Source organism: Myotis brandtii, unplaced genomic scaffold, assembly GCF_000412655.1.
Source record: "Myotis brandtii unplaced genomic scaffold, ASM41265v1 scaffold358, whole genome shotgun sequence".
Classification (NCBI taxonomy): Eukaryota; Metazoa; Chordata; class Mammalia; order Chiroptera; family Vespertilionidae; genus Myotis; species Myotis brandtii.
Genome location: NW_005363772.1, coordinates 4,491,839 through 4,504,133, shown reverse-complemented (window position 1 = coordinate 4,504,133; position 12,295 = coordinate 4,491,839). Strand labels below are relative to the sequence as shown.

The 12,295-nt window shown below is 37.7% G+C and overlaps 1 protein-coding gene and 1 pseudogene across 4 annotated transcripts in view; one reads left to right on the top strand and one right to left on the bottom strand.

Annotated features, from left to right (window-relative positions):
• CCDC91 (coiled-coil domain containing 91) overlaps positions 1 to 12,295 on the bottom strand; it is a 327,053-nt gene that overhangs the window by 264,400 nt on the left and 50,358 nt on the right. Inside the window, exons 1-3 of one of the 4 annotated variants that reach the window (XM_014544292.1) lie at positions 12,208 to 12,236; positions 5,360 to 5,402; positions 3,148 to 3,226 (exon numbers count right to left, since the gene is read on the bottom strand). In XM_014544292.1, the coding sequence (XP_014399778.1) occupies positions 3,148 to 3,226; positions 5,360 to 5,389 (109 nt within the window). In that variant the 5' untranslated portion in view covers positions 5,390 to 5,402; positions 12,208 to 12,236. Of the gene's footprint in view, positions 1 to 3,147; positions 3,227 to 5,359; positions 5,403 to 7,494; positions 7,518 to 12,207; positions 12,237 to 12,295 lie in introns of those variants that run through there. The other 3 variants (XM_014544291.1, XM_005871845.2, XM_005871846.2) reach the window with 3 other exon arrangements.
• Positions 8,707 to 10,678, top strand: LOC102258342 (annotated as a pseudogene).

Below are 12,295 nucleotides of genomic sequence, written 5' to 3'. Positions count from 1 at the left end.
CAGTTGATTTTAATCCTGTCAATTTCTATTCCAAAGGTTAGGGTGTTTCTTATCTCCATTCCAGGGAGTAAAGATTATGTAGCTTGAGCGTGATTGTTCGTAGTTAAAGTGATTAACTACCCACCTGGCACTTAGTTAAGGGGTTTCACTCCCTCCCTAACTTCAGGGGAAAATCCCTACCTGGGGAAACAACCTTTCTCGGAGAGGTGACCTTGGTTAAAACACATAGCGCTAAGGGGAGCAAACATATTAAGAACAGTATGCTATATACGCCAGGTCCCTTGAAACATATGCTGTGCAGATGTTTCTTCCCTGCAGCGACTGTGTCAAGCAGCAAGGATGGACTGGCTCCCGGCAAGATACTGCCTATGAGTGGCCCTGGGGTATACCTGTTAGGAGCCACAAAGCAATCCATGGTTGTTGGCTGCCTGTTTTGGGCCTGGGTGAGTGTGGGAAGGAACAAGATGTACACTAAGGCCAGTGTACACCATTAATGAGCCTGAGGCAGGTTAGCAAAAGGCCCAAGGCACCCCAAGATCTGGCTCCACCTGACAGCTGCCTGTTTGACTAAGCCATTAAAAATCCCACATCAGTACACAATTGGCATGAGGCAGGTTTGAGGTCACAAGTTAGGGGCAAGTATTGTTCACCAGGTTGATACAGATTCAAACTCAGTGAAAGTACTGGGTCTGTGCACACTCAGCAAAAACCTCAGAGTACACCAAGGCCAGTCACCACCCAACTTGGGCCTGTAGACCTTTGTGGTGGAGTGCGGTTTTGGGGAGTCATCAGGGTGAGGCCAATAGAGTTCATCAAGATAAAACAGATTAAGATTTGGCTGTATGGAGGCAGGGCTCTGCACAGAAACAGTGGCACTAGTTGGGGCATGCAGGATTAAAAAAATGACACTTGCCCCAGAACCACACAACTTGATTTCTTCCTGTGCTTTTCTGTCACCCCCTGAATCTGCCTGGACCTACTTGAGAGCCTTCCAAAAATGACTACAGCAAGCCCATCCTGCTCGAAACTAGTTGATTTCGCCACAGGACACAAGCTTGGCAAGGCAGGGACATAGGGAGTTTAGGAGGTTGGGGCCAGTGGATCTCCCCAGGCCAATACCATATGCAGTGGAGTGCTGACCCAGGAATAATGGCATCTGTAGGTGGTGTGGGAGAGAGACTCAGCACAAGGACAATGATGGCTATTTCTTCAGCTCTCTCCCCAAAGCCACACAACCAATCTCTCCCTGTAAGACTCTAGTCTCCTCTGAGCTATTGTACCTTCACCAGAGTCCCAGATAAGTGCCCACAAAGGCAATTTGTGTGCTGGCCCTTTAAGAAGCTGCCTGGGTTCCTTGGAGAACAGAATCCCCATTGATTTTCACAGCCAGATGCTATGTGGGATCATCTTCCTGACTCTGGTGATGTGGGTAGGGGAGCCTGGCATGAAGTGAAGACTCCTCACTACTCAGTGGGGTGCTCTGCAGCTGAGACATCCCTCCAGATTCTCAACCACTGTACATGGGTGCAGGGCAAGCCCTTTTCATGTCCCTGTCCTTCCTATTAGTCTCGATGTGGCTTCTTCTGTATGCCCTTAGTTATAAGACTTGTTCAGCTAGTCTTCAGTTGGTTATTCAGGTTGACTGTTCTATAATTTAGTAGTAATCTCAATTTGATGCTGGGAGGAGGTGAGTGTAATTTCCACTTACTCTACCACCATCATGGATCCAATAGAATGATATTTTATGTTTTTTAAAAAACTTTTATTATTGATTTAAGAGAGAGGAAGGGAGAGGGAAGGATAGATAGAAACATCAACGATGAGAGAGAATCATCAATTGGCTGTTTCCTACATGCCCCTGACTGGGGATCAAGCCTACAACCTGGCTTTTTGTGCCTTGGCCGGGAATCAAACCATGACCTTCTGATTCATAGTCAATGCTCAATCACTGAGCCCTACCAGCAAGGCTAGAATGATATTTTAAAAACACAAAGTAGTCCACCCATGTTCATAATGGAATTATTTAAATAGTCAAAGGAAGCAAGAGTCCATCAACAAGATGAATGGATAAAAAAATGTGTACTATACATATAGTATAGTATTATTCAAGCTTAAAAAGGGAGGGGGGGGCGGATTCTGACACATGCAACAATACAAATGAACCTTGAGGACATTACGCTAAGTGACATAAATCAGCCACAAAAAGACAAATACTATATGATTCTATTTATATAAGATATGTAGGATAGTCATATTCACAAAGATAGAAAGTAGAATGGTAGCTGCCAGGGACTGAGAAAAAGAGAATATAAGTAGTTATTGTTTCATGACTATAGTTTCAGTTTTCCAAGATAAAACATTTCTACAGATTGGTTGAACAACAATGTGAGTATGTTAACAATAATGAACTGTACACTTAAAATGGTTAATATGATAAATTTTACATTACATGTATTTCACCACAATAAAAAGAAGTCTTTAATTAATGAACTAGATAACTTAAGAAAATTATTTGCACCTTACCTTCCTAAAACTAGGACAAATTAGGAAATTTAAATAGTAATTTAATTTCATTTAATGCTCATGATATTATTTTTTTAATCATGTCTCAGGCCACCATTGCAGCAATTCATAATTTGTTATGAAAAAACCTAGATTAAGTCTGGGTCATTCCAATTTCAGACCACAGAAGGCCAAGTGCAAAGGTAGAAAGAAGTTTCCAAAGAAAAGGCAAAAATTTTATATAATAAAACCCTAATATGCAAATCAACCGAATGGCAGAACTACCCATCCCTATGATGCACACTGACCACCAGGGAGCAGACGCTCAATGCAGGAGCTGCCCCCTGGTGGTCAGTGTGCTCCTTCAGGGGGAGCGCCGCTCAGCCAGAAGCTGGGCTCATGGCTGACGAGTGCAGCGGCAATGGCAGGAGCCTCTCCCGCCTCCGCAGTAGCGCTAAGGACCCCTCAGGGGATGTCCTACTGCTGGGGAGCGGGCCTAAGCCAGCAGTTGGACATCCCCCAAGGGGTCCCAGACTGCGAGAGAGCACAGGCCAGGCTGAGGGACTTTCCCCAGTGCACAAATGTCATGCCCCGGGCCTCTAGTATAAATAAGAAAAAAAATTCTTAGTTATTGTATACTAATACCTGTAGGAAAAGCAGCCCAAGGAATAGCAGGAGATGTAGTTTGGGTTTCACCGCTTCCACCATCAAAAATCTCTGCAGCCTAGAAAACAAAGGCAAAATTACTTTAGAATACCTGGAAAACAGAAGTGCTATTTAAGCAATCAAGCTTCCTGGTTCTACAAGCATAGTCTCTGTAATGTACCACTCATTTTCAAATTCCCACTGAACACTCAATTGCTTTTCAGTCTTTATTACTACCAGCCCCCAATACTCACTACCCCCAGTACTCATGTTCTATTATCTTTAAGTAAAAATTTTCCTTACTTACTCAAATATATCTCCTGGCAATAAATTTTTTATTTTACATATCCTTAATCACATTTCCACTTTTGAATTTCATATCTATGTACTTTAAACTAATTTACCACATTTATCATGTACATAAGAAAAACAGGTAATTTTTCTTTAAAAGTCTAGAGACCAAATCTTTTTCATTAACACAAGACCTAATTAGAAATCAATCTAAAGAAATAGAATTCATCTATATTTTTTAATAATCTACCAGCTGGACTTGCTTATTCAACATTTAGAGAAGTCCTAAAGCTGGCATTTTAAATTAACAAGCCCTCCTATTAAACAGTTGTAAAACTATGGGACAATTACTAAAATGTTGAGGTATGTGTAAGAGTACAGCGTTTTCTGTTTTAAGTGTCCAGGTCACAGTAAAATTATTACTGAAAAAAGAACCATAATGTCAGTTCAGATTCTTCATTGAGTTCTCAGCCAAAGAGAAGTCAACTAGAAAAATCTACCACAGGAGACACATGATGTAGAATTGCTACTCTCTACAAACTATGAAAAATGACCATGGTTTATATGACAAGGACAGAGACCTTCCATATTTCTACAACAGGATGTGATAAGAAAGTACCCTAATAACCACAATTAAATTGGAATGGTTGGCTAAAATTGTACCTATATAATATTGAAAGTAATAGATCCATTGACTATAACACTGAAGTGTAAATTTTACTATAAGGAGCACCACCGAATCAATTTTTTTCTAATATAATAAGTCAAGCATGGTCTAAAGGAGACTATACTAAATTTTAACTTTCAAATAACTGACAACTTCTAAACAATAAACTAATATTATATCTGAAACATATATTTTCCTTAAAATAGAATAAATTTTAACAAATTTTTAAATGTTTCATTTTGTAACATAAGTAAGATTCAATCACCTAACAAAACCCAAAATATTATAGAAAACATACAAATGTGCTAAACAAAAAAATACTTTCAGATGAAATGAGGAAAATAGGTATGTTCATATTCTAAATATTTTCATATTGACAGAAAATGACCCTCATCTAAAAAAATTCATACCATTCTTACATGATATTCAGAACATTGAATACAGACTTAATATATTATATTTCCTATTAATGTCATTAATTACATTCTCTATTTTTAACAATCTAATTCTACCAAATTCCAAACTAAGTGAAAGTCTTACTTAAAAAAAAGAAAAATCACAGAGCTCACTTGATGGTAGTTCCAGGACTTGAGCTCAGGCATCCTGACTCCTAATCCAGAGATTTTCCTGCAAGACTATACTGGCTCCATAAAAATAACTGGGTTACAAAATATTTCAATAAAATGAACACTCACTGAAAAGGATTAAGGAAAAGACAGTGCTTCTTCAGCTAACAATTTCCACTTACAAAATACTAAGTCAAACCTGAGAAAATACTCAAACATAAACATACTAATTAGTTGTATAAGCCACCAAAAGGCTATGTAGATAATAGTCCAAATTAACTCATTACAGGTGTAAACATGCAAATATGTGACCGATCTTCAAGACTCATCTCTCATCTCACAAGTATTTCCTAATTGACATGTATCCCAACAAAATCATCTGCTGACAATTTTTAAAACCTCTTCTTTAGTGTTTCTACTAGTAGCACTTAATTATCTTAATTTAAACCATTCCTATGGGCATGACCAAATGTTCAATAATAATAAATCAGTTTAACTTTCAGAGGGGCTATATTTTTATTTGCCTTGATTTCATTTTTTATTCTAAAGTTACATTCAAAATGATCAAGAAAAAGATCATGAATGCCAATGATAAATAGTACATTTTCAAAACAGTAAATACTCCACTGTAATCTCACAAAATTAAAATAATTACATAAGCAAAATTAAGGTAAATAATAGCACATACCTCAAAACCACCAAAATCATCATCATCCATTTTTCAAGTGCACCTGAAAATAACAGAAGACATTGAAACAAGCCCACACACACAGTCAATTATGTCAAAACACTCTCTGATTTAAAGGTATATGCAGTTTGATTTGTAAATTAACACTATTTTATTTGGGTTAAAAAAAAAACTTCTTTAACTATGTGTGCATGCATTTTTAACTTAAAAAGACTAGACCTTTTTTTGCAAAATTAGTCTTTCTGGCAAAATTAGTAATTTCTGTGACTTTTTCAGCAACCATGTATTTTGCCATTTTACATTGAGATGCCAGGAGTGGAAAAATATTCTTTTACATTTTAATTTGCTTTTCCCAAATTGGCGCTAGGACTCAATTCAATAATGCTTCCTGCTTTTTGCATCTATTCCTCAGTTGTCTGGCAACATCAGCACAAACTCCAGCTAAGAACAGGACTGTGGTGAATTTTTGGAAATCTGTCCCCCACCACAAAGGTTCTTCCCTTGGTTTCATGGCTGAGGTTGATTTAGATTTTCAAAATTGATCAGCATTTTTGAGCTGTGGCCACAACTTCTGGAGCATTTTGATATGTGTATTTTTAGCTGAAACTGCTTTGCACTTTTGGAAAAATGTGGAGCAAGTTACTAGGCTGATCAAGATAAATCAAGTCATGTATTCATGGGAGACCAGGGAAGAGAAAAACACAAGGGAATATTCAGAATTCCACTCTTCTTTATCCTTAAGGAATGTAAGAGGACAATCAGTAGGATAACACATTTTATTTTATATTAAGTGTATATAAGTAAAAACAAAAGGAGAAAACATGAGTATTTGGACTTTAAAAAAAGAAATAAAAGAAGCTTTTATCTAACAAATCATGAAAGAACTAAAAGTTCTAAAACAAGTAATAGGTGGTATACATTAAAATGGAAAAACAAATTCACATTAAATTGTGAATCAGTAGCTGCAAGTGATACTCTGGCCAACAATAACGTGTTTCCTTTTTTATATTTCAAAAGTGACCATATCCACATATATGTATACACATTTAACAGCTGATAGCTCAATTGATGTTTCTTTCTTTACAGATTTAACACCTTGGAATTAATAATTATTCAAAGTGTGTATACATTTTTGGAACATTCTAGTTTCCTTGAGTCAATAATACAAGATGGACTTATTACAAAAAAATATATTCTCCAATTATTTAAAAAAAATAGCTAAAACTAAGCAATAATTAATTCTAAATGCATTTTCTAAGATATTTTGCTCTGAGTGACGAGGCTGTTGTCTATATAAACATGGTTATCTATATCTATGCTTTGCCTTCTAACTGAAATATTAATATTAATGCCTTCAAAAATAAAATATAGTAAAAAATAAACAGTAAAAAAAATCTCAAGGATTGTTTTGTTTTAATAAGCAAAAAAAAATTATTTTCATAGAAACTCAGAAGGTAATGGCACTAAAAAATGTATGTAGACAAAAATACATTATATAAAGAAAGAACATTAAATTAACCAAAATATGATACCAGCATTGTCACCATTATCCACATTTTAACAACCTGATGAAAATATTTTTAAAGATGTACTTTTCCAAAAATCAAAGCTAAGCAAGTCATCCACATACTGCACTTAAAAAATATAAACCAGACTTTCAAAACTTTTGATGGTGGTTAGTTTGAAATGGAATTCACATTAATTTTGTGTTGCAAGCGAATAGAAATCTGTATGTGATTACATTTTTTCATGAAGAAATTATGAAAGTGGAGTGATATGGATACAGAGAATTAACCAAGTCAAACTATAAACACCAAGTTTGTCTTTTCCACATGTATCCCACAAGTCTCAGGAGACAATTAAAAAATATTTTTAGCATCTATGAACACTGTACCCAAATAATATGGTTTCAAAAGAATGGAATTTTTAGAGTAATGCTTCTATGTGTTTTCATAAGTCATATCCCAATAAATTATTTGTAAGATGCCAGAAAATTTAAAAACAAAAACAAATACCCATGCCTAACAATCATTTCAGCTTTGTTTGCCTGTGGTAATGAACCAAATACCATCAGTTTCCTAAGTACTGATTTAGCTCTATGAAAGAACATATTAGTGACCACTGATGTTCCATACCTCAGCAACTTCTACATGTTAAAATGCAGATGATACTCTTCCTCTACTTTGTCCTCAAAGAAATATTAATACACTTTAAAAGACAAATGGGTCATGAGTTTCTTAAAAATACAGTACTGGAAAAATAAACATTATTTTAAAGCAATAACCTTTCTCTGAATAATTTAGTTTCAAACCCTGAAATAGTTTCCTGCAGAATATTTAAAAGATCAGGAGGAAAAAAAATTACAGCACTGATTTGTAAAAATCCATTTTACAAAATACACACACACAAACTTAGTTTTTAAATGGAAAATTACAAGTATGGACTTCTTTATGAATTTAGTCTCTGTAATACATTAAAACATTATTTTATCTAAAGTGCATTTATAAACTTTTTTCTAGGCACTTAACATTATATCTCATTACTCTATAAATATAATATAGCAATACCAAATATATATGTCATCTAAATTATAGAATCATGAGCCTGATTAAAAATTGATAGATCATGTAGTTCTTTCTTCTCTGTCTAGGAAATAAGAGATATTATATTTTGTTATGATTAGGTATCTACATTGAAAGATTTCATAATATCCAAGTTTAATAATTCTCATACTTCTTTATATCTGAACTTAATCTCTTTTGCTGCACTGTTGTATTAATTCCTTCTTTTACTATTCTCAGTATTTAATACATTGCTAATATTTTGCAAGAACAAGATATATACAACACTTAATGTAACAAATTTTTATTGGGCAAATCTGAAGAACACTCAAGGTCCTCAAGTAGTTATGGTCAGGTGTCGGGGGAAGGGCAGAGTGTAAGAAAAGTATGCAAACACAAATAATATGAGATATAAAAGAGCCATAAAAAAGAAGAAAATATGTCCAAGGTGGAAGGATAGATTTTCCTAAGGTGATATATCTAATTGGAGCATCATTAAATGCTTCAGGTGGGAACATTTGAGATCTATTTCAATAGACCTAATGGAAAATTTTAAATGGCACATTAAGAACATGCAATTTATTCAAGTCTCTTGCCAAAAGTCTTTTCTAAAAGATAGGGAAGAATAGTTTTTGACTGTTTGCTTCCTCATAACACAGGGTCAAAGAGAATGGGAAATAAGAAAACTGCAAAATTTGAAAGTATCTACAAGGAAGTAGTATCTTAAACTACCAGTGAGAAAATGAGAATCACTTCTATATTATAGAATCCACAAAAAGCTCCAGAATGGGGGCACTGAAAGCTGGGTAATGGTGAGATTCAAAATAACAGTCGCAGACAAATCCAAGATTCCCTCTCAGAATCTGTGCAACTAGCAACTTACAGCTCCTCATCCCTGCAAAAGATTAAAGATGTATTCCCTGGACAGGGTAAAGCTGAGGGTCTCTGGACTGGAAGACACTGAGACAGGTATTTTCTTGCAACAGAAGTAGATGATATGTGCTTCAACTATGCAAAGAAAAATGTGGAACAGAATAACTTATCTGATCTTATAAAAGCTGTAAAAGTACCACAGAAGACACTTCTGATGGATGCTCTTAAAGAAGAATCTGAGATAACCTATGACTTTTGCCTGTGCGATCCTCCTCTTGCCAATCAGATGGAAGCCCAGGGAGTAAACTCTTGAAATCCTTGAAGACCTCCACCTAGTTCGGTAAATACAGGAGGTATCACAGAGATCATGGCAGAAGGAGGCGAATTAGAGTTTGTTAAAAGGATCATCCATGACAGTATACAACTTTAAAAAAGACTGTTGTGGGTTAGCTATATGCTGGGAAAGAAATGCAGCCTTGCTGCTCTGAAGGAAGAACTTCGAATACAAGGGGTTCCTAAAGTCACCTACACTGAATTCTGTCAAGGTCGGACAATGAGATGGGCCTTAGCTTGGAGTTTTTATGATGATGTAACAGTACCACCACCACCAAGTAAGCGAAGAAAATTAGAGAAGCCAAGGAAACCCATCCCATTTGTAGTGCTGGAGTCTGTGATGAAAAGAATTATCCCTCAAACCATCACCTTTGGGCTCTGAGACAGTGGGAGAAGGCAAAGTAGTTGTGATGACATGGATTGAAGAAATTCTCACTGATCTAAAGGTTCAGCATAAACGAGTTCTGTACAGAAAAGTGGAAGTTAGCCTTTTCCTAACAGCCATAGAAAACTCCTGGTTTCATTTCAGGAGAAAGAAACGAGAACAAGTGAGACAACTGAGAGAAGTTCCTGGAGTTCCTGAAGACATCATCCAAGCCTTGGAAGAGAAAAAAAATCACCCCCAAAGAGTCTGGCAGTAGCCAAGATTTGGCCAAGGGCCCCTGGGACAGTGTCCTGTGTGGGTCTGCTCTACGGGAAGGCAAGTCAGCCACTGTTGAGGGCCATGGCCCACTCCAGGATTTGCTTTCCCAGGAAGGAAACCCAGAACCCATCTATATAATAAAAACCGAAGCGACTGTTACAGCAGAACGACCAGAACAACTGGTCACTTTGATGGGCACTGACCACTAGGGGGCAGACACTCAAAGCAGGAGCTTCCCCCTGGTGGTCAGTGCACTCCCACAGGGCGAGCGCTGCTCAGTCAGAAGCTGGGCTCACCACTGGCTAGCACAGCGGCAGTGGCGGGAGCCTCTACTGCCTCCACAGCAGCGCTAAGGAGCAGCGAGCAGAGCAGCAAGGAGCAGTGAGCAGGCAGGCAGTAAGGAGTGAGGGGTCCCGGACCATGAGAGGGATGTCTGACTGCTGGCTCAGGCCCAATCCCCATGGACATCACCCAAGGGGTTCCGGAACATGAGAGGGTGCAGGCCGGGCTGAGGGCCAGCCCCAGTGCACGAATTTCATGCACCGGGCCTCTAGTAGAAGATAAAAGGAGTGAGGAAAAGGGAGACATGGAGGTTTTGGAAAGTTGTAAAGTCTCTAGCAATGGAGCCCAGGACCAAGAGGCTCTGAGCAGCTGATCAACCCCAGTATCTGAAAAAGGGAACCCCCTCCAAGGAGTGGCTAGACATTACCTTTTCAAGTGTTTGATAAACATTAAAAAGGAGGTAGATGATACCTTAGTTGAAATGCACTGGGTTGAGGGTCAGAACAGGGATTTGATGAACCAGCTTTGTACCTATATACGTAACCAGATTTTCAGGCTTGTTGCCAGTTAACTCCAAACTTCTTGCACAGTTGGAAAAGTTCTATAAAGCAACTTGCTTTGGAGTAGCCTGTGGGGTGGCAAGAGGAATTCTACCATGGGCCTATTGATAGCATTATGTGGAATTAACTTTAAAAACAGAAACAAATTAATTCATTTTTAGACCTCCCTCCAAACCCTTTTTTTAAGTTACAGGGCACTGTAGTATGGTAGTTCAGGAGGAAGAATTATGGTTATCAGCATCAACAAAAAGCCATCAGAATACTCATAAGGGATTTAAACCTGATTACCGTAGCTTTAGACTGCTCCTCTGAGGCCAAAAGGATTATTTTTGGAACCTGGTCTGGGTCAGAACTGTACAGAGCATCATGCTTTCTCAGCCCCCAAATGGAGGCAGTGCACCTGGGCAAATAGGCTCTGTACCCTCTTCTAGAGTCACCTTGAAGCCTGAAGACTTTCTCTGGGTACATATGATTGACTGCCTCTGAGTTAGTCCTAGGAAAAGAACTGGCCTGATGGTAGGTGGTGGGAGTCAGGGAGAGGAAGTTTAGTAATGCCAGAAGAGTGGCCGATTTGGGGAGCGCCTGGAAACGTCACATTCCTGACTCATGTCTGTTTTGATGTTGCTTATTCTAGAAACAATTAGGTAAACAAAACTCCCAGATGTGAGTGACTGAGACCCCAAAGAATAGAGTCATATCCCTACCTCCAACCTGTTGAAAGTACTGTTTGTAGTAGTTTTACTAGTGTATGACATTTGAAATGGAATTTTATTTTGTTTTTAATGAGTATTCTGAATTGAAAAAAAATAAAAGATTTAAAACAGTATCTGACAAATTCTAAGCATTATATATGTGTGTGTGTATATGTGTGTGTGTATATATGCGCATGTGTGCGTGTGCATGTGTGTGTGTGTGTTTGCTACTTTAAGATTAGTGCTTCACTCTATATACGAGCAAACTGCCAAGGGCAATCAAAGATGTAAGATCTCTAATATGAAAAAATAAAGACTAAGCCAAAAGAAAAAGAAAATGATGGAAGAAACAAAGACTATATAAGAGAGAAAGTATTTTAAAAATAAAAACTATAACTAATATCTGCAGAGAGTTAACAGAAGATAGTACACCCATGAAATAACAATAGGAAGCCCTAATATTTTGTGTGTGTGAGGGGGAGAGTGAGTAAAGGAGAAGTGTACAACAAGACTAAGGCCTTGAAAATAAAAATGCACCCCTATGTTCATAGCAGCACAATTTACAATACCTAATTTTTGGAAAGAGCCTAAGTGCCCATCAGCACACGGATGGATTAAAAAACTGTGGTACATCTACACAATGGAATACTATGCTGCTGTAAAAAAAGAAGGAACTCTTATCATTTACAACAGCATGGATGGACATGGAGAGCATTAGCTAAGCGAAAATAAGCCAGTTGGAGAAAGATAAATATCACATGACCTCACTCATATGTGGAATATAGTGAACAACATAAACCAATGAACAAAAATAGATCCAGCCCTGACCAGTTTAGCTCAGTAGATAGAGCGTTAGCCTGCGGACTGAAGGGTCCCAGGTTCAATTCCAGTCAAGGGCATGTACCTTGGTTGCGGGCACATCCCCAGTGGGGGGTGTGCAGGAGGCAGCTGATCGATGTTTCTCTCCCATCGATGTTTCTAACTCTCTATCC